At 43.6% G+C, this 22070-nt stretch overlaps 1 protein-coding gene across 3 annotated transcripts in view; it reads left to right on the top strand.

Annotated features, from left to right (window-relative positions):
- Window positions 1–22070, top strand: part of cep131 (centrosomal protein 131) — a 31798-nt gene that overhangs the window by 1766 nt on the left and 7962 nt on the right. Inside the window, exons 2-23 of one of the 3 annotated variants that reach the window (XM_085761283.1) lie at window positions 129–318; window positions 582–676; window positions 5041–5152; window positions 5259–5386; window positions 5759–5863; window positions 6709–6864; window positions 7533–7653; window positions 7748–7864; window positions 8520–8724; window positions 9212–9306; window positions 9402–9530; window positions 11532–11736; window positions 11822–11916; window positions 12899–13072; window positions 13566–13757; window positions 14743–14880; window positions 15156–15281; window positions 16240–16356; window positions 16573–16602; window positions 17932–18034; window positions 19399–19600; window positions 20982–21089. In XM_085761283.1, coding sequence (XP_085617409.1) covers window positions 130–318; window positions 582–676; window positions 5041–5152; window positions 5259–5386; window positions 5759–5863; window positions 6709–6864; window positions 7533–7653; window positions 7748–7864; window positions 8520–8724; window positions 9212–9306; window positions 9402–9530; window positions 11532–11736; window positions 11822–11916; window positions 12899–13072; window positions 13566–13757; window positions 14743–14880; window positions 15156–15281; window positions 16240–16356; window positions 16573–16602; window positions 17932–18034; window positions 19399–19600; window positions 20982–21089 — 2942 coding nt within the window. In that variant the 5' untranslated portion in view covers window position 129. Of the gene's footprint in view, window positions 1–110; window positions 319–581; window positions 677–5040; window positions 5153–5258; window positions 5387–5758; window positions 5864–6708; window positions 6865–7532; window positions 7654–7747; window positions 7865–8519; window positions 8725–9211; window positions 9307–9401; window positions 9531–11531; window positions 11737–11821; window positions 11917–12898; window positions 13073–13565; window positions 13758–14742; window positions 14881–15155; window positions 15282–16239; window positions 16357–16572; window positions 16603–17931; window positions 18035–19398; window positions 19601–20981; window positions 21090–22070 lie in introns of those variants that run through there. The other 2 variants (XM_085761284.1, XM_085761285.1) reach the window with 2 other exon arrangements.

Here is a 22070-nt window from a genome sequence, read left to right as displayed (position 1 = left end):
TTCCTGTGTTGCTATGGTTGTGCTGCTCAATCTGCAGGGCAGCTGCATGTGTGACTGCGTCTACATCCTCACTAACACTTTCTTTACTTTTCTTACTACTACAGGTTTTGTTTTTTTTTCTTCCAAAGGATGCATACAACACGCAGCCCCTCGTCCATCCCCTCAGGTGTCTCCGGAGACGCCTTGGACCTCAGCCTGTCCGGCTCCCAGCTCTCCATGTCCAAACGGCCCAGCAGCGCTTCGCCCGGGAAGTACTTCTCTCGCTCCGTGTCCGTGTCGGTGGCCAGCGACAGCCGAGGGAAACGCAACACCACGCTGGTGAGGAGCTGAGCGGCGCTGTCTGCTCTGCTGCCACATGTGAACACAGCTCTGCTGTGTGTGTGTGTGTGTGTGTGTGTGTGTGTGTGTGTGTGTGTGTGTGTGTGTGTGTGTGTGTGTGTGCTGGCGACACAGAGGAGCTGCAGATTGTTTATGAGTTTTCACATAATCTGTTCAAGATGCAGGAATGGTGCTGCGCTGTGTCTGACTGCACCTCCGGACTGAAATCATAACCCTTAAACAAACCTCCTTTACCTCCGCAGAGCGACGCCGGCTTCGGCAGCTCCCGCTCCATCAAGAACCTGAGGAGGTCCAACAGCACCACGCAGGTCAACCAGCAGGCTAATATCACTTTAAGGTAGAAACACACACACACATACACATACAGTATATAGTATATAACCAGGACTTCAGACAAACATTTTTTACCAGGAGCACAGTCAGTCGCTCCCTAACTTAAAGTTTTAGGAGCACAAGCAGAAAATGTCAACTTGTCAATCAACTTTTTAATTTATTGAAGGAAAAAGCCCCTTGGGGTGGATCACCTCGTTTTCAAGGGAGATCCTTAGCAAATCAACTTTATATTCACATTTCCTCTTCATTCAGTCCTGTAATGACAGATACAATCATCTCATAGTCATAAAACTGTTTATTAATCCCATGCATGGGAAATCTGGTTGTTACAGCAGCATTTGTAACATACAAGGTGAAAAATTAGAAGAATACGCAAATATAGAGATATAAAAACATAGACAAACATATAGTTATGTACCAAAGTGTTTCAGGAATATATATCCACCTTTTTCCGAATGTCAAAAACGTAAGCCGGTTTTGCTCTTCCGGTGGAATTATATGTTTACGTTTCCATGGTTTCGGTAGTTGCGGTAAATGCATGGATCATCACACCAGCTTTTAACAATGGATATCACACAAATTGACATCCGTGTTAAAATCCAGCGTTAATAGATCCATGGCGCGTTTACCGCAACTATGACAACGACTGAAAACCATGGAAACGTAAACGTATAATTCCACCGGAAATGCAAGAGTTATTTACCAGAATAGAATAAAATGATCGCCCCTTCCATGTTTCACCAGTGTTAAAAAACAAAAAAACCTACAAATTTCCTGGTTGCACCTGCGCAAATAGATGAAAAAATTCACTTGCACTGTCTCAAGTTTTGGGGTCAGTCTGGAGCCGTGATAACTAGACACATGAAAACACATCAGCTGCTCATAACTCTGACATATTTCCCTGTCGATCAGCGGCGCTGCTGCTTCTGTTCCTCTGGGTCAAACCTCTCTGCCTCGGTCCTTATCACTGACATTGACACACTAAAGCTCATATAGTACAGTATGTGCTGCTGATACAGGCCGTCTGCGAAGCCTCTGGCTAAACCTGCTGTCAGGACTCAGCCAGATTGTCAAATGACCTTTACTGCAGCACACACACACACACACACACACACACACACACACACATACAGTACGGTACAGTACACGCTGTCGACATGTGAAGGTCGTGTTTTGGAAGCGACATGAAAGAATGTGTGCATTTTTTTGGGGGGGGGTAGTGAGTGTTCATCAGACAGAGTGGAGACAGAGCTCCGGTTTCCCCCCGGTGCTGCAGCTCCTCGCTGAGCAACAGCTGGCCGCCCCGCTGCCCCCCCATTACCCCCCCGCCCCCCCACCACAGCAGCAGCTCCACACAATAGGGATTGTGGCGCGGCGGCTTCTCCTGCATGATAAAGAGAAAGAGAGAGAGAGCGGGAAGCTGGGCGGCTGTTGCCAGGGTCGCGGGGTGCAGGGACTCGCTTTGTCCCAGGTTAGAGGAGGAGGAGGAGGAGGAGGAGGAGGAGGAGGAGGAGGAGGAGGAGGAGGGGGGGTTGGGGTCAGGTTACCCCCTCCAACAGGAGCCAGTGAAAAGAGAAGTGTGCATGCTCTGGTTCTATTGTCCAGCAGCTGCCACCCCCCCGACACACACACATCCCCCTCAGAGTTCCCATTCATTCTGGAAAACCTGGAAAACCTGGGAAATGGTTGACCAGTTTTCCAATCATGGAAAACACATGGAAAATTAGGGGTGAAAAAGTCAAATGTCCTGGAAAAGCTTGAGTTGTCCTGGGAAATAATTTATCACATCAGCTACCAGAGATAGATAGATAGATACTAGATATACTTTATTGATCCCAAACTGGGAAATTACAGTGCAGCAGCAGCATTACACAGACACACAGTGACGATAACAACATATATTACAAGAATATAAAGAACAAACTATACATAATAAAATAGCAAAACAGCATTAGCAAATAAAATAAAATGTAATGTACAAAAGTAGTACAAAAGAGCTCTGTTTGACTTTTTCAGATCTCGCCAACTGTGCGTTCACACCAAAAGCTTCCAAAGCGTCAAAAACGCTCGAGGCTGCACTTCAGACAAGACAGCTTCCAAAACGGCAAATATTTTCAGCCGCTTTGGCCGACTCGCTCGTCACGTGACTGATGTCAAGTTTCGATCGCACTGGTCATTGGGGAGACAAAAAAAAGAGAAAAAGGGCAGCCGAAGGACGTCTCTATTCTGACAGGTTGCTGTCGAACCGCATCATAGCTAATTACCCTAAAGTTACAGTAACTATGGCTCAACTTCTCGTCTGGTGACGCTTTGGAGTATTGGATCGCATATTTGCATTGTTCTATAAAAAGATTTGTTATTAGTTTTCTTTAATTTCTAAGCATGTAAGAGAATATTTCATAGATAAGTTGGAGCCATAGGCTGCACATCTTTAAATCAGATTTCTGGGGGTGAGAGAGGAATAAACACAAAAACAAACTGGTTAAATAAATGTACAAAATAAGATAAGGTACAAGTGTTGAAAAGACTTGAATGGGATGGAGGATTAGTGTAATAACGTCTCATCATCATCAGACTGGAGCTGCTGGAAATATCCTGGAAAATGAGTTCAAGAAAAGAGTGGGAAGGAACGCTGTGAGGATGCAGAGAGCAGAGGGGCTTTAAATTTAAAGACTTTGTAAATGCCCCCAACACAATACCCCCCTCCTCCTCCAAGGCTCAGAGTCTTTCAGGCCTGTCATTGGGCCCCCCCAACCCCCCCCCACCTCCTCTGCTTCCTCCCTCCATGCATCACTCTTCTTGTAAAGCAGAAAGTAGAGGAATGTGCTGCCTGAATAGTGTTGTCAGATCGCTTTTCATTGGGCCAGCTGGCTTGACCTCCAGCCCCCCCCCGGAAGACACACACACACACACACACACACACACACACACATGCTCATTTCTATAGGAACCCACCACCAGACAGAAACACGGAGCACAGACACCAGACTGGAGGTCACTCTACATCTGTGGCTGGTGATGCAGACGCTGCTCTGTGTGTGTGTGTGTGGAGCTATTTGCAGGATGAGGGGTTGGGTGGGGGGTGGGGGGGGTCAACATATGTGTGTATGCATTCACATCATGGCATCTATCTATGACGGGTGTTTTCCCCAACAGACGATCAGCTGCTGTATTAGTGAATTCCTTTGCTCGGGGTGTGTGTGGGTTAGGGGGAGGATAGTGGGGGGGTTTGAGGGGGTTTGAGGATGAGACCCTGAGTCTCTGCAGCTGTCATCATTACAACATTTAATCACAAAAGCTGCCACTAAAAGCCCCGACACCAGGTCCCTGCTCCGTGTCGAGTTGTTTAATTGTGTGTGTTGCTGCTAAGACCTTGTTATGTGGATTTGAGCTTAGACACACACACACACACACACACACACACACACACACACACACACACACACACACACACACACACACACACACATATATAAATAAGATGAGATGTGAAATCATCTCCCTGTCTGACCGCTGCCACATCAGCGTTTTGAGGTGATCATTTGGTTCAATGATGTGTGTATGTAATGTAATGAAATGTAAAGAATCAGGCTTCCTACGCGTCCTGGAAAACATGGAAAACCTGGAAAACGGTTGACCAATTTTCCAGTCATGGAAAACACATGGAAAATGAGAAAATAAGTCAAATGTCCTGGAAAATGATTGATCGCACTGTGACATCAGCTACTGTACCAGAGCTCAGTTGTTCTCAGGGTGTGGTTTAAAAACAAAAACAACATGTTTCTGTTGTTCTATAGTAAATTGGTCATATTTTCTAAGCATGTAAGAGATTTCAGATTTCATAGATGAGTTAGAGCTAGGGCTGACCCAAAAAATTCGAAGCTCCGAAGCTTTGAAGCTTCGTTCGTTGCCATGGTAATCGATCATGAAGTCCGTGATCGATTTTTTTTTTCTTTCCCTTTTTTCCTTTTTGGCACCGGTTCTCATCGGCAATTGTTACATTAAAATGAGTAGGCTACTTGGCATCCTGGAAACCTGCCTGATTTTGGAGATATGCAGTGTTTGTTTGCCGTTACTTTCATTATTTCTGCTACGATCGCGCACCCCTCCCCCGTCAGATGTTACGCTGGCGCACCCCCGGCCTTCGAAGCTTCGATATTGATCGATTTTATGTCCGTGCAATGCATAATCCATTATCTAAATATGATAATCTGGACAGCCCTAGTAAGAGCCACAGACTGCACATCTTTAAATCAGAGAGAGGAATAGAGATAGAAAGAAACTGGTTAAATGTACAAAAAGAACGGGACAGGGGATGTATTAGTGTCTGGCGTTGGTCCTAACCTGTGATTGGTCTGTCCTCCTCAGCCAGGAGCAGAGTGAGGACTACCTGGCTCTGTTCGACAGCAGCTCAGATGGACGCAAGAAGCTGGCCAGCCTGAGTAAGGCTTCTCCAGACAGAACCACATGGAACATCCTGGTATTTACCTCCAGCTGCATCTGTTTGTTTGTGTGTTTGTCTTAATAAACTGTATGTTGTGTTGTGTATAATAGTTGTTGTTAACATCAGAGTTGTGTGTTTCCAGGACGACCAGCCCAGATCGTTCCCTCCTCACTCCAGCTCCCGCAGCACCGGCAGCGTGGACTCTCCCACCGGCCTGAAGAAGAGAGAGCCGGCCATCGCTCTGGCTGCCACCTTCACCGCTAACAACAGGTGGGCAGCGCCACTCACACACACACACACACACACACACACACACACACACACACACACACACACACACACACAGGGTTAGACTGAGCCAGCACAGTGAATACCTGCACTGCTGCATTCTGGATCTCTACCTGCTCCTCGTGTTTCATACCTGCTGATGAGAGCAGCTGATACGGCTGCAGGAATGGTGTGGGCTGAGTCTGTAATGTGGTGAGAATCTGTGTCAAAGCATGAACAGTATCAGCTACTGTGAAGCCTCCAGGGGAGCTCACACACACACACACACACACACACACACACACACAGATACAGATGCCAACACATGAGGAGTGTCTCCTGCAGAGTGTCACGCTGCCTTCTTGGTTTTCTCAGGAGCAACAAGGGAGCGGTGGGAAACTCAGTCACCACCATCCTGCACAACAACTACTCTGAGAAACCGCTCACACCCAAGAGCTCCAACCAGAGGCCGTCCTTCAAGTGAGTCCTGAGGTTATCGGTCTTGATCCTGCAGTAGGGATGTCACCAGCACTTGTTTTCACAGTTAAACGCCACAATTATTTCATCGTAAATGTTCCTAAAAACCATGTCAGCAGATCAGACACGAAGCAAATTTAAATGATAGCACATCATCACATCATTTGTAAGAAAAAAAAAGATTTAAAAAAACTTTAAACATTTCCTCTAAAGGATTAATAACTGGTCCTATATTAATAGATACTTTACAACGGAGTATTAGGGCCACGTTGACAAATAAAAAAATCACAAACTGACTTTTTTCTCGTAGGAAATGTACAACTTTATTCTCTTAAATTTAGGACTTTATTCTCGAAGTCTGTTTTTTTTTTTTTCTCAATGTGGCCCTAATACTCTGTTGTAATACTTTAAATATTTTGTTTATATAATTAATAATGCGATTTTACACATTCATAGTGTTGTAAAATTATTTCATATAACAATCGTAATAATTGGGATTATTTCTCGTGACATCCCTTTTCTGTAGGATTTTTTTTATAGCTAAGTAAAAGTCTTGATTTGATCGTGTGTTTTTTTTTTAAATGGATAATAATCCCTAGTATAGTGTTATAGCAGTTTGGAGTTGTTGGATTGTGTATTTGATGAGTTTGATGAGGGAAACCAAGAAATCCCATGAGCCTCCTTAATGTAGCTCTGAGCAGCTCGCGGCTCTGCTCCGCCGTTCTAAAAACAGCTTGCACCGATAATTAAAGGTAACGAACCTACTGCCATGACTATAGGGATTATGGCAATGGGCCAATTATTTGCCAAAAATGTTTAACTATCCCTTTAATCGCATCTTCTTCTAGCAACATCCTGAAAGCCACAGCGAACGATGAGGTCACACTGGAGGGCGGCTCGCTCACAAAGTCCCAGAAGAACTTCTCCTCCATGTCGTCGGCCTCCAACAACAGATCCCCGGTGCCGCCGCGCAGGAGGGAGGTCAGCGAGGAGGAGGCGGAGAGGTCAGACACACACACACTTCCTCACTTATTAACCTTCATGTTCTTTGTTTAAAGGTATAATATGTAGGAATTCCCCCCATCTAGCGGTGCGGTTGCATATCTGAACGTATTCTTGATGTTGCATTCAGGTGAAATGGGGCAGACGTCAGACAGACAACAGACGCTGCATGTAACAGCATAAACAAGCGTCTATGTAAACAAGTGGTCCGCCAGCACGAGGCAAAACAATACAGGCCTGACAACGTGTTGTCATGGTGATGTGGTATTGTTTTACCGTCTTTCTCTGGTGGAGTAAAATGACATCCGGTTGGTTTGCCGACGGCCGTCTGCCTGACTGCACCTGAATGCAACACCGGTGCCTCCGTCCTTCCTCACACTACACAGTGGTGACAGTTTTAACAGGCCGAGCCCACAGCTCCGCTCAGTTTCCGTGGTTACCTACGGTCACGATGCAACATGGCCGCCTCAGTTCGGTGCGTCGCCCACTTATGTATTTGTAACGACTTGTAACAACTCAGAAAGCTTTCATTTGTATGCGGGTGTGATTCCACTTCAGTGAAATACGGATGAAAGAATATTTGATTTTTGATAATAAAAAGCCAAATAAGTTACAAACTGGGGCTTTAATTGTTTCTGTGACTCACTCTGGTTCTGTCTCGTATGTGAAGGTTCATCCAGCAGGTGAACCAGGCGGCCGTCACCATCCAGCGCTGGTATCGACGCCTCGCCAACAGGCAGCAGCACACCAGCCACGCAGCACTCAAACGCATCCTCGCCAGTAAAAGAAAGGTACAAAATCATCTGTTCCCAGGACGTCTCGCCCTCTCATCTTCTCCATGTCTCACTTCGACTGCAGTGTTAACGCTGTGTGTGTCTCCAACAGGAGTGGGAGGAGAGGACGGAGGAGGACGGTCGTCTGGAGCAGCAGCAGAAAAAGGACGAAGACAGGAAACGGATCCGTGAGGAGAAAGCTCGTCTGGCTCGCCTCGCTGCCATCCAGGTGCCCAGCTCACATTCATTTATTATCACTCATGACTACACAGTTCAGGACGTATTTTAAAAATGGTCAAAAGAAAGTCTGATTTTTTAGTCCTTAAAATGTCTTCTTTTTTTTTGACACTTACATTTTTATTGAAAGTTTTTACATTTAAACAAAGAAATATACATATTTCAGTTATGTATCCATCGCAGTCCAGAATTAGGACAGATGTGTTCAAAACAAAATCAGTTTACAGGCATCCATTATCAAAATACAAAATACATACATACTAAAATTTGAAAATCTGAATTTTAGGCCTTAAAAAGTTTTAAATTTGCTTACGTATTGTGTGTATATATAATTTTAGACAGGTCTTAATTTTCTTATGCCCATGTAACGCTACCTCAATAAAATGCTCCTGCAACAATCATTGTGCTTTAACACGCAACTTATATACATATATCACTGCCAATTTACTTTGCAAGTCATTTTGTAACTCAGCATGTACGTTTTTTGTGATATAGGTCTTAAATTTCATTCCTAATGGTCTTAAAAAGTCTCAAACTTGAGTTGGTGAAACCTGCAGAAACCCTGTCAGTCAGTCTTTAAGCATCATTCACTGATGTTTTCCCGGATGGTGACACAGTCTCTTGTCTCCCTCTGGTGGCGATTGCAGGAGCTGCAGCAGAAGCGAAGTCAGCGTGTTGCTGAGGTGCAGCTGCAGCATGCGGCCGCGGCCGAGGCGGAGCAGGAAAACTCCAGACAGTCCGCCGTCGGAGGACGTAAGAAGCCGCCCAGGATCTCCCTGAGCAACAAGAGCCCAGCGTCGCCCAGCAACAACAACCCACTGTCACCCACGGTCGTCAAGGCCAAGAACACAGGTGTGTAATCCTAACCCTAACCCTACACAAGTATGGAAAGTACGGAAAAGTATGGAATTTGGCCTGGATATGTATGGAAAATGGAAACTATTGCATGGAAATATATTTATTTTATTTATCTTATCTTGGTTTGGTCTTATCTGAAGTTATTTGGGTTAACTATTTTGTACTTAGCTACAATCTCCTGGAAATTATTTGGTTGCATAATGGCATACACATTCAGAATAATGAAAACAAGATAAATTGCATGCTTTTTAAAAAATATTATATAGCACATCTATTTACTTAAATATCACAAATTATTTGAATTTTTTTACGGAGAAGTTTGGAAATTAGGGTCTGGAAAAAGTAGTGTGGAATTTGGAAATTTCAAATGTGTAGGAACCCTGATTTCACTTAAGATACTGGACACAACAAACTTATCAAATGTTTTTTTTCTGGCAAGTGAACTGATTATTGATTTATTGATGATTTTACATTTCCACAGACTCCAATTTGAACGTTGTGGTGGATTTAGGAGATTTGAGCTTCAGAGCCGTTTCACCGGCTCTGTCCAATCCCAGAGGTTCCCAGTGTTCCCAGGTAAATGACTCTCAGTGCTTCCTGCTTCCTTCTCTCATCAGCTCCACATTTCTCCTGAGGTTTATTAAAACTCCTCCCTCCTCTCCGTCCTGTAGGAGCTGGAGGACAGAGCGGAGGAGGACGTCTGTCTGGAGCAGCAGCATCAGGAGAACGATAGGAAGTCGACACGTAAAGAGAAAGCTCGTCTGGCCCGCCTTGCTGCCTCGCAGGTCAACACACCCGATGTACGTACTCTAAACCTCAGATGAAACCATTTAAAATCATAATCGCGATTTTTTGGAATCGTAAAAATCGATTTTTTGAAATTTTTTGAAAATTAGGGTAATTACGGTAAGCCCTCGTTCATGAATCTGGGCTGCACTGAATTATGGTAATGACTAGGGCTGCCACGATTAGTCGACTAGTCACGACTACGTCGACTATTAAAATCGTCGACAACTAATTTAATAGTCGATGCGTCGTTTCTTTTCTTTTTTTTAAACTTTGTTTTTCTCTCAAAACTGCTGGGGCACCTTCCACACACGCACCCACCGCTGCAGCTGCCCACCACACATACACACGTGCACTCACTCACTCAAGGTGAGTTTACAGGTGGTCTCTCTCTTTTCTCTCTCTACCTGTCTTGTCCCTCATCAAGCGGCACCGGTGTAACCCACCGCCCGCCCCCCCGCCGCCGCAGCCACCGCCACCGCTCCTCTCTCTCTCTCTCTCTCTCGTCATTTTAAATGAGAAGCGCTACTAGCAGCGGTACCGCCGCTCCACTGTTTTAAATCACGGACTGAAAAACAGCCGTCCGTCATTTAAAAATAAAACCGCAGACTTTGAGAGTCGGTGTTGGAGAATATTGGAACGTTACCGCGTCCGGTCACAGCGTCCTGGTCACGTAATGAGCGCTCATCTTAACGAGGAAGTCTTCTCTCCCGGCGTAAAACTACGTCAATATTTTCCGGTAGCTTCTCATCACAGTCCACACCTTGCTGAGTTTGAGCTGCACCTCAGTTTCACTTGTTTTCATTTGGCAGTTTCACACAGAACTTTCTGGTGGAGTCTTTCTATGTTTCTCCTTCTGTGACAGTAAAAAGGGAACATGTCATTTTTTTAACAGAACGACTCCTATTATTTACACTGAGCACAAGTTATATTTGATTGATAGGCCTACCAAAACTTTATTATTGTGAACAATTCCTTAGTTTCAGGTGTCCACCTCATTTTATTTAAATGTAGCTATGTTTAATGCCAGAGACAAATGAAGGAAAGACAAAAAACCTTTAATATTTAGTATTTATTTTGGTGTTGTTTAGGCCAGTGCCTTATCCTTATTTTACTCAGCTGTTTGCACTTTATGCTACAGTTAAAGCTGCATATTTCATTAAAAGTTTAATGAACTATCATCTTAATTTTCTTTATTTTTACCTTAAACACTTCAAGCTGAAAGCTAATGATGGTATATAAGGGCAGCTGCATGCTGGTGTGATAAGCTGTATGTTTTACATTCAATTTACGTATGATCCGATTAGTCGACTAATCGAAAAAAATAGTCGGTGACTAGTCGACTATCAAAATAATCGTTTGTGGCAGCCCTAGTAATGGCTGCTGCCTCCTTCCTCCCATCGAGCTCTCCCACTGCTCTCCCCACACACTGGAAACAAGCATGTCGGCATTTTGCTAAGACCAGCGAGGATTTTGTTGCCAAAAAGACCAACGGCCCTTTTACACTACACAGTTACAGCTCTCATGTTTATAGATAGATGGATGGATGGATGGATGGATGGATGGATGGATGGATGGATGGATGGATGGATGGATGGATGGATGGATGGATGGATGGATGGATGGATGGATGGATGGATAGATAGATAGATAGATAGATAGATAGATAGATAGATAGATAGATAGATAGATAGATAGATAGATAGATAGATAGATAGATAGATAGATAGATAGATAGATGGATAGGTGGATAGATAGATAGATGGATAGATGGATAGATAGATAGATAGATATTTTTTTAAATTAGACTCTAGGTCCATTTAAAAAGACACAAACAGCACACAAAATAGTTTGTCATTTAACAAAAAAATCGTAATCGGAAATCGATTTTTCAGAGAAGAAAATCGAGATTTTATTTTTGGGCAAAATCGAACAGCCCTACATTGTGTTGACAGTAAACGTCCGTTCACATTACATTGAGTGTGTCTGGTGTCTCCCTCTGGTGGCGGGGACAGGAGCTGCAGCAGAAGAGACCCCAGCGTGGTTCAGAGAGTCTGCAGCAGCAGCAGCACGCCGCCGAGGCCGAGCCGGAAAACCTGAGACAGTCCGGCGCCGGAGGACGGAAGAAGCCGCCCAGGATCTCCCTGAGCAACAGGTGTCCAGTGTCGCCGAGCAACAACAGCCCCCTGTCGCCCACTGACATCAAGACTAAGAACACAGGTGTGTGTGACTCTGACTGTGTGTGTGTGCAGCGTTTTCAATGAGAGCAGCTCCTGTAGTAACAGCTGGTCACATGTTTCCACAGACACGAACCTGAACGTTGTGGCCGACCTGGGAGAGCTCAGCTTCAGAGCCGTGTCCCCGGCTCCGTCCAATCACAGAAGCTCTCACTGCTCCCAGGTAAATAACTGAACTGATCAGAGTCACCGGCTTCATCAAGCACAAAAACACTTTCATTCTTTTTTTAATTTTTCAAGTTTTTTGTACAAAACATGAGCAGCATCAGTAAAATGAATAAAAGTAAGTATGGGTTCGATATGATGAGGCAAAATAATTCAGATGCCAACCACGTAGTTCCTTTATTGATACAAAACAAACAACAAAAAAGGAAAGAACACACCTGAACACACGTGTTGTTGCACACACAGGTGGTGATTTGAGTGAGTCCCTGGGAAATTAAATGGGTTCCAAATAGGGTTGTCAATATACCAGAATTTCAGTACCAATACCAGTAAATTTCCACGATTCTTGATACTTATTCGATACCACAATTTAATTTAAAAAACAACAACAGAAATGTTCCTCATCCAGCTACTAAAAAAACACATCAAACTTTCCTGTATTTGAGCTCCACTGAGCTTCAACAACTTCTCAGGCTGAAACATGAAGTAAGAACAGAGTTTTCGGTAGTCACGGTACCGAAAAAAAGGCAGATACCGACGTATTTTTTGTGTCGGCATCGACTTGGTAACAAATTGTAGTTACTGTGATTTTAAACACAAGTTGTTGTTCACAATGTATCGTTTTTCATGGGAGAAATGAGGTGCGAGTTTACTGCGTCCTTTCAGATTTTAATGTGTCAGGGATGCAGGACGCGTACCTATAGCAACATCACTGCACGTTCACTCACACCCATATGTCCAAATAATGATAAACATTTTCATACATACACGATTGCACACATACATATGAACACATTTATAGGAACAAAACAGTGGGGTTGCAAGTAGGTCACATGTCACACACATTACAACAATATGGTCATTGTTTTTCTAACATACAGACTGGTTATCACCTCTTGTTGTGATCTAGAGGGCATCACCTTTGAAAAACTCTCTTCTTCCTCTCTGACTGTAACATGTTTGTTGCGTCCGTGCCTCAGGAGACTCTGCAGCGGTCGGTGAGCGTGGAGGAGCAGCGGCCGGCGTCCAGCAGGGCTCAGTCTAAAACCACGCTGAACGAGCTGCTGGACACGCTGAAGCTGCTGGAGGAGGAGCCGGAGCGGCTGTCGGAGCCCAAGGGCTACCACAAGGAGAAGTACGCCTGGATCGACGAGGTGAGTCATGTCCCCAGTGTTCCTACGCAAGTATGGAAAGTATGGAATTAGATTTTATACATTTCCCAGGGTTCCTACGCAATTATGGAAAGTATGGAAAAGTATAGAATTTGATTTTATACTTTTCCAGGTCTGGAAAAGTATGGAAAATGGAAACTATTGTATGGAAATATATTTATCTTAATACTTTTTTGAGTTTTGTCTTACAAATAAATGAAAATGAAATTTGGGAAAATTATTTTGTAGGCCTATGCGCTATTGTACCTAGCTACAATCTCCTAGAAAATTATTTGGTCACATAATGGCATACAAATTCAGAATAATGAAAATAAACGATTAATTGCATAATATATTCACATGATGATACACATCTAATTACTCAAATGTTACAGCTTGCGGCTCTGCTCTGCCGTTCTAAAAACAGCTTGCACCGACAATTAAAGGCTACAAAGCTACTCCTAAAGAAAAGACCCGACTGTAATCTGTCCCACAGGACGGAGACTCCAACTCTCTGACCACCGACAACCTGGAGCTCCACGGGCAGCTGAGCCACCACCCCGCTCTGCCTGACGGGGGCGCTCTGCTCTCCGAGGCCAAGCTGCAGAGCATCATGAGCTTCCTGGACGAGATGGAGAAGTCGGAGCAGGAGAGGCCTCGCTCGGTCACCTCAGGCTCACACAGAGAGGTCAGAGGTCACGGCTTTATTCTCTCTGTTACACTTTTCCTCCCTTGGTTCGGCTCATTTCTTGAAACAGAAATTACATTCTCAAAAAAGATAATTTGGCAAAAAACAGTCGTACAGTTCACTGTGTCAAAACTGAATTCCTTTCTCATATAAATAGTCAGTGCTCCCAAAATGCATCGTCCCTTGGGCATTGTGGCGGCACTGCAAGTCAAAATGTTATGACAGAGGACAACTGAAATGTCCCTCATGTCCTCGTCTCAGCCTCAGCCCATTCAGTTACAGTACTTTTTGTCTAGATAACAGAATACAATTGTGTATAAAACTGGGAAAAAAAAGGATTTAATGGTATGAGTGGCACTCATACTGCCAAGGAAACTGTAACCATTGTTATTCAAACACATAAAGTAACTTCCATACATCAGAGTCAAAAGAAAATCTGTATACAGCAAGATATACTGTAACATAAACACATAAACACAAAACAAGGAAAATTATATGTGGCCTAAATCAAATCAAATCAAACAAATGTTCCAAGTGATTCATATATGGTATTCATGGTGTTATGTTTTTGACTAATGTAGACAATTGAACACACTATTGTGCATGTGATGACTTATACAATGAAATGATGCTGAATTGTTTTGGAGAAAAGAACCATTAGACTGAGAATCAATCAGTTTACAACAAGATCTATTCACTTGGACATTGTGCTTAATGTACCTTATCATTTGCAAAGATGTACTGAGACATTTGCAATTTGTTGAAATGAATGAGAAATTAAATTCTGTTGGGAACAACTGTAAAATAGTTTGAAGGTTTATCCATGTTACTTTAAAAAAGGACATTTTTGTTTCAAGAAATGAGCCAAACCAGTGGCGAAAAACTGTAATATAATAGTTGTGATTATTTCTCTGACAGTAGTCGTACCAAGAAAATCTCTAATAGTGACGTCCCTAACCCAGACCTGTGTGCTCTGTGTTGTCAGGCCGTGTTGTCTGAGGAGGAGCTGGTGGGAGTCGAACAGGCGTCGGCCACGGCCGCTGAGGTCACGGGCTCCATGATGAGGATCAAGCTGGAGCTGGAGGAGAAGAAACGCACCGTCCACATGCTGCAGGCCGCGCTGGTGAGGACATCCGTCACCTTACTGCAGCTCTGACAGGTCGCTGGGCTTCCTTTGGTTTGCTCATCTTCTCCTTCCTCCTCTTCCTCCTCCTCCTCCTCCTCCTCCTCCTCCTCCTCCTCCTCCTCCTCCTCCTCCTCCTCTTCCTCCTCCTCCTCCTCCTCCTCCTCCTCCTCCTCCTCCTCCTCCTCCTCCTCCTCCTCCTCTTCCTCCTCCTCCTCCTCCTCCTCCTCCTCCTCCTCCTCCTCCTCCTCCTCCTCCTCTTCCTCCTCCTCCAGGCCCAGCAGAGGGAGCTGACGGTCAGACATGTGAAGGAGACGGAGAGGGAGCTGGGCAGAAACTTCCAGCTCCAGAAGGAACAATATGAAGGCACCATCCAGAGACACCTCACCTTCATCGACCAGGTCGGTGTCAGATGTGTCAAATCAAATATAGTCAGAATATAACTACATTAATAATTATATACACACAAATATTTGAAGTATCTATTGCTATATGCCTATGAATATTCTCATTCATCCAGGTCATTGTTCTCTCTCTCTCTCACATTGAACCGTAGGCAACAAATACAAGTCCAGAGAGAGATCTATTGCTAAAGGACCAGTTATTATTAATCCCCCAGGGGAAATGTTTGAAATATTAAAGTCATTAATTGTCATCTAGACCACTACCAATCCAATTTTACGTTGACACTAAAATAATTTAACCAAGTTACTGTGCATTTAGCTTAACTTTGGCGTACAAAGCCAGGTGTGTATCCTGCATTATTATTTTTTTCATTTCTTGCAGCACTATGCACTTTAATGCATTGTGTAGACTGTTTACATTTTTACTATTCGCAGAGCATTATGCATTATTATTATTATTATTATATTAACAGTGGTTTATTAGTAGTAGTATGTTTTTATTATTCGTACTGTTCTTTATGTATTACTGCACTATGTTGTGGCTAGTGACATGTTGATGTGTTTGATGCTGTCTTTTGTCTATTATGTTTGTAACGCTTGCTGCAAATCCAATTTCCCTCGGGATATAAATAGAACTGAACTGAACTGAAGGTGGTGAAACATTTTAGACCTACTGTATTTCCTCCTCTGGCTGCTACTTTTTTACAGGCTGACGAGCCGTCGTCGACTTGATACGTTTGTTTGGAGGGAATAAGTCCAAACTTTACCACTCGGGCGCGTCTCTTTTCAGCTCACCTGAACTATATGGTTCTTCTGACATTATCTTTTTTGGAAAGCGACAGTATTTGGGGTCTCTTTATGATTAATTAACCATGGCTGGCGTTTAATACCGTGGTTATAACTGTGAGATGGAGGCATGGTGATTGGTGACATCCGTCCTGCTCTGCTCCTGCAGCTCATCAACGATAAGAAGGCTCTGGGCGAGCGCTGTGAAGGCGTGGTGGGAGAGCTGAAGCACGTGGACCAGAAGTACACCAAGAAGATGGCCCAGATGCAGGAGCAGCACGAGATGGTGAGAAGAACGGAGAAGACTGAAGCTCTGGTGGTTTCTCTCTCGCTCTCTGCTCCGCCTCCTGTGTGACTTCACTGCATCTGGCTTTTTTGCTTGTGTCGTGCTGCGTTTGTTTAACTGTCTTCTCTCTGTTTCTTCTTCCTCTTCTCCTTCTCCTTCTTCTCTACCTTTCTCTGTCCCTGTCTGTGGATCTTCTGTTTCTTTCCCTGGCTTTAGGTGTGGCAAATTCTGGGTCCGTTGTGCGAGGTAACTTTGTTTCTCTTCCTCTAACCAGGTCTCCCCCTGCACCGTCACCTCTGTCTCATTCTACCACTGCTCTCATTTCATTTGTTTGTCCCACGCACCTTCTCTTGGACAGTGTCTCTGCATGTGAGTCCTCGCTCTCTTCTCACCTCCACATTCAATCACGAAGCTCATTTTGTTTTACGTTACTAAGCCGATTCTCTCGTCCTGGTTTAATTTAATTTGATTTGATTTGGTTTTGTTTTCTCACACTCTTCTCTTCTGCTTATTACATAATATGTGCTGCTGTTTTTTAACGGGATAGTTCACCCAAAATTGAAATTTCACTCATTATCTACTCACCCTCTTGTGGACTAAGGGCTGGGAGAAGTTTCAGAGTCCTCCGTGGCTTCTCTGAGTTACAGGGGGTCTCGGCGTAGCAGTGCATGTCCATATAACGGTTGCAAATGGATACCAACTGTCTTCGTAACAAAAAGACACACCAAAAAACATCCAAATACCTCCATGCTGCTCGTATGTAATGTCCGTCTTGTATTGAAGCCCCGAAATGCGAAATTGTCCCGAAAAAAATTGAATAAGTCTATATTTCAAGCTTGTTTGTAGCGGAAGCTTCTCGAAGCTCCTCTTCCCGGTTCGTCAAATCAGTTTTGGAAAAATTTAAGCGAAATTCCTTGGAAAAACTGTTAAAATTTTTCAAAAAAAAAAAAAAAAAGGAAGGTTTTAAAAAATCAGAAAAGAACAAAAAAGACTGATGAAGTTTATCCCTTTTTTTTTCTGGGGTAAAATTTCTGGAATTTTTTTTTTTTAATTCTAGAAAAAAGTGATAAAAATTTCCCCCCCAAAAAAAGTTTTAAAAAAATTCTAAAGAAAAAACATTTAAAAATTTCGAGAGGAGAAAAAAAGAGGTAAAATTTCTCCAATTTTTTTTTTTGAGAACATTTGGAAAAAAAAGTGGTAAAATTACAAAAAAAAAAAAGCTTAAAATATAGACTTGTTTAATTTTTTTCGGGACAATTTTGCATTTCGGGGCTTCAATACAAGACGGACATTACATACGAGCAGCATGGAGGTATTTGGATGTTTTTTGGTGTGTCTTTTTGTTACGTAGACAATTGGTGGACATGCACTGCTACGCCGAGACCCCCTGTAACTCAGAGAAGCCACGGAGGACTCTGAAACTTCTCCCAGCCCTTAGTCCACATGGGGGTGAGTAGAGATAATGAGTGAAATTTCAATTTTGGGTGAACTATCCCTTTTAATACGTTTCCCTTCAGTCTGGTGTTGTTTACATACACAGCCACCATTATTTACCCTCTCCCCTCCCCCCGACAGGAGATCAAGAAGTTAAAAGACCTGATGAGCGCCACTGAGAAGATCCGCCGGGAGAAGTGGATCGACGAAAAAACCAAGAAGATCAAAGAGATCACAGTGAAAGGTAGAGGAGCGATTAAAGCCTCGTTACCCCGAGGCTTCATTAAGATAAGACCTCGCTCCATCTGCTCTTATCAACTCAACCTTTATTTACACCTCAGTCCTCCAGCGGCGCAAACAGGAATCACCTGGTCCAGCGGTGCTTTGCTTTCACATCCAAATTTGTAATGTTTTTTTTTAGTTCATTACATCCTGCGTCCATTAAAGGGCATTCCAAACAAATCTGTTATGTAACATTAAGTTGCAACACACTTAAAGGGATAGTTCAACATTTTTGGCAAATTGGCCCATTGCCATAATCCCTATAGTCATAATAGCAGTAGGTTCGTTACCTTTAATTGTCGGTGCAAGCTATTTTCAGAACGGCGGAGCAGAGCCGTGAGCTGCTCAGAGCTACGCTACAGAGGCTCATGGGATTTCTTAATTGGTTTCCCTCATCAAACTCATCAAATACACAATCCAACAACTCCACAGCGCTCTGGTGGACAAGTTGTGACCTGCACATTCACCACGCTATGAGATAATAACACAATGTTACCACACAGAGTTGTTTTAGAGGGAAATTCATGCAAAACCGCTGATGCACGTTGCCTTCAGGGACAGTTTTTCAGCAAGCAGTCTCTGTATTTACCCTCTAAAACAACTCTGTGTGGTAACGTTGTGTTATTATCTCATAGTGTGGTGAATGTGCAGGTTAACTCGCTCCATCTGCTCTTATCAACTCAACCTTTATTTACACCTCAATCCTCCAGGGGAGCAAACAGGAATCATCTGGTCCAGCGGTGCTTTGCTTTCACATCCACACTGTTCAGGCTTCATATTCAACATGAGTGTTTGGGATGTTTCCGTTGGCGCGGCTCCTGCAGCTTTAACACAACCACTATGTAGAAAAGCTCAAACTTAACCTCAGCTTTTATTCTGTGAGCAGCCTTTTGGCTCGGACTGTTTTCTGGCTCAGCGAAGGCAACATGAACAAAGAGGGTACAGTTCAGTTTCCAAAAACTCACCAAGCTGCTCCTCTTCCTCCTCCTCCTCCTCCTCCTCCTCCTCCTCCTCCTCCTCCTCCTCCTCCTCCTCCTCCTCCTCCTCCTCCTCCTCCTCCTCCTCCTCCTCCTCTTCTTCCTCCTGTGAGGAGCTCAGTCCATGAAAAGTCACAGACACTCGACAAGCGGTGACGATGAAGTGTGTGTTTCTTTATTTAGTCATTTTGTCAGAGAGACAGAAACTAAAACTGCCCCGACAACTATTTCACTCTCGAAGATGAAGTTGAGTTGAGTTTTTATGCATAAAGCTGTGAAACATTTCTCAGCCATGATCAGTTTCCTCCTCCTCCTCCTCCTCCTCCTCCTCCTCCTCCTCCTCCCTCAGGTCTGGAGCCGGAGATCCAGAAGCTGATCTCCAAACACAAACAGGAGCTGAAGAAGCTGCGGACGCTGCACGAGGCCGAGCTGCTGCAGGTCGACGACCGCGCCGCTCAGCGCTACGTCCGCCAGTGCGAGGAGCTCCGTCTGCAGCTGGAGAAGGAGAAGGAGGAGCAGTGTCAGAGGGAGAGGGAGCTGGCCAAGACCAGGTGAGCACTGAGCAGCATCCTCAAGAAGACATGCACCGGTGCAGACAGCAGGTGGCAGCTCTCAGTCGCTTCAGAGTAAAACACCAGAGCGAGCTTCCTTTGTTGAGCTTAAAGGGATAGTTCACCCAAAATTCAAATAGCACTCATTATCTACTCACCCTCATGTTGACTATAGAGAGCCTAAGCGGAAGCAGGAAGTAACGGTCACCATGGGACCTCAACTCTGAAAAACTCGCCATTCAAATGAACGGGACTGAAAATTTTATTTCGTGATCCGTTTGAATTGTGCCATGAGAAAAAAATATGTCCTCTACCTGTTTAAAACATCACGTTTCATGCCGAGAAATCAGCAGTTTGTTGTAAAGCTATTGTAAAATAAAATTCAGAAGAATCTGTAACCAGAAAGACTACAAGTCGCGTAGGTGACGTCACCAAATGCCGCTCTTTCCCGTGTCAGTTGGTGACGTATTTTCTGTGGGACACAGATCTGTAGTCCGTAGAGCGGTCTTTACACAAAATACTTTCTTCTGTTGCCGTTTTATGATAAACTGCTGATTTCTCTGCATGAAACGTGATGTTTTAAACAGGTAGAGGACATATTTTTTTCTCATGGCGCAATTCAATCGGATCACGAAATAAAATTTTCGGTTCCGTTCATTTGAATGGCGAGTTTTTCAGAGTTGAGGTCCCATGGCGACGTTACTTCCTGCTTCCGCTTAGGCTCTCTATAAGGGCTGGGAGAAGTTTCAGAGTCCTCCGTGCAGCTTCTCTGAGTTACAGGGGGTCTCAGCGTAGCAGTGCATGTCCATATGACGGTTGCAAATGGATACCAACTGTCTTCGTAACAAAAAGACACACCAAAAAACATCCAAATACCTCCATGCTGCTCGTATGTAATGTCCGTCTTGTATTAAAGCCCCGAAGTGCGAAATTGTCCCGAAAAAAATTAAATAAGTCTATATTTCAAGCTTGTTTGTAGCGGAAGCTTCTCTTCCCGGTTCGTCCAAATTTGACGAACCAGGAAGAGGAGCTTCGAGAAGTTTCCACTACAAAACAAGCTTGAAATATAGACTTAGTTATTTAATTTTGTCCGGGACAATTTCACATTTCGGGGATTTAATGCATTAAAAGCTGAGACGTGATCTTCAGTCTCTACAGTTCACAACACACTCTCCTGCTCAGCTCTGAAGTGCTGCTGTTTGTTCTGAGAAGCAGTGAACATACTGTCAGAGTTAATGAGTCTAGAAGATGAAAGCCCCGTTAGCAAGCCTTCGTTAATTAGTCACTTGTGTGTGTGTGTGTGTGCTCTGCCCGTGTGTCGTCATTATTGTTTATGTTGATTTCAGCAGCTGAAATGTGATGAGTTGTGTCTTTTTTTCAGATATGAGAAGCAGCTCCAGGAGGAGGAGCTGTCGCTGCAGCAGCAGAGGAGGCGTCTCTACAAGGAGGTGTCGGAGGAGAAGGAGCGGCTGGCCCAGCTGGCTGCAAGGTGAGGTCAGAGCTCAGAGGTCAGGGGTCAGAGGTCACTGCTGCAGGCTCATAAACCAGAGCACAGGCAGCTCCAGAAACACAGAGCTCCAGAGTCAGAGTCCACTGTTGCTCCTGGTAACGGCCCACTGATACTGTACAGTTTACACGGTTTGGACCTAAATGTCTCACATGCAGCTTTTACTGCAGGTAGAGACACAAACAAGCCTCTCGTCCACCTGGTTGCCGTGGTTACAGCTCACCTACACACCGATCTGTTTGTTCTGCACACGTCAAGGTCGTTCAGAAGGAAACTTCAAGAAGATTCATGGCACCGGAACATTGTTATGTTCTGCTTCCACATTTCTGTTACACAACAGATTCCACTGATCGTTCCCATTTACAACAGTGTGTGTATAAGACAGCGCCATCTTTACATCAAGGACCCCTGTATTGACACAAATAAGACCACGGACCCCCAATGGACAAAATTTTGAAACAGACACCAGAAATACATACAGTATATTTGTTCTAAGACTGAATGACGAATACTTTCATGGTCAATGTACTTATGAATCAGTTTTGGAAAAATTTAAGCGAAATTCCTTGGAAAAACTGGTGAAATTTCTCAAAAAAAAAAAAAAAAACTGGTGAAATTTATCCCTTTTTTTTCTGGGGTAAAATTTCTGGAATTCTTTTTTTTTTTTAATTCTAGAAAAAAAGTGATACAAATTTCTGATAAAAACTTTTTTTTTTTAAGTTTTAAAAAAATCTCCAAAAAAGTTATATAAAGTGATAAAAAAAAAGTTAAAAAAATTATTTTGATAAAATTTGGAAAAAAAGTGGTAAAATTACAAAAAAGGTAAAAAAAGAAAAAAAATGTCTAAAAAAAAATTCTAGAAAAAAGTGATAAAAATTTCTCCCCCGCAAAAAAAGTCAAAAAAATTCGAGAGAAAAAAATGTAAAATTTCTCCAATTTTTTTTTTTTTTTTGATAAAATTTG

This window comes from Trachurus japonicus, chromosome 19 (assembly GCF_045865225.1).
Source record: "Trachurus japonicus isolate A0001 chromosome 19, Traja_1.0".
NCBI classification, from domain to species: Eukaryota; Metazoa; Chordata; class Actinopteri; order Carangiformes; family Carangidae; genus Trachurus; species Trachurus japonicus.
The sequence above is the reverse complement of the archived record's forward strand: the minus strand, read 5'-3'. Positions and strand labels throughout refer to the sequence as shown.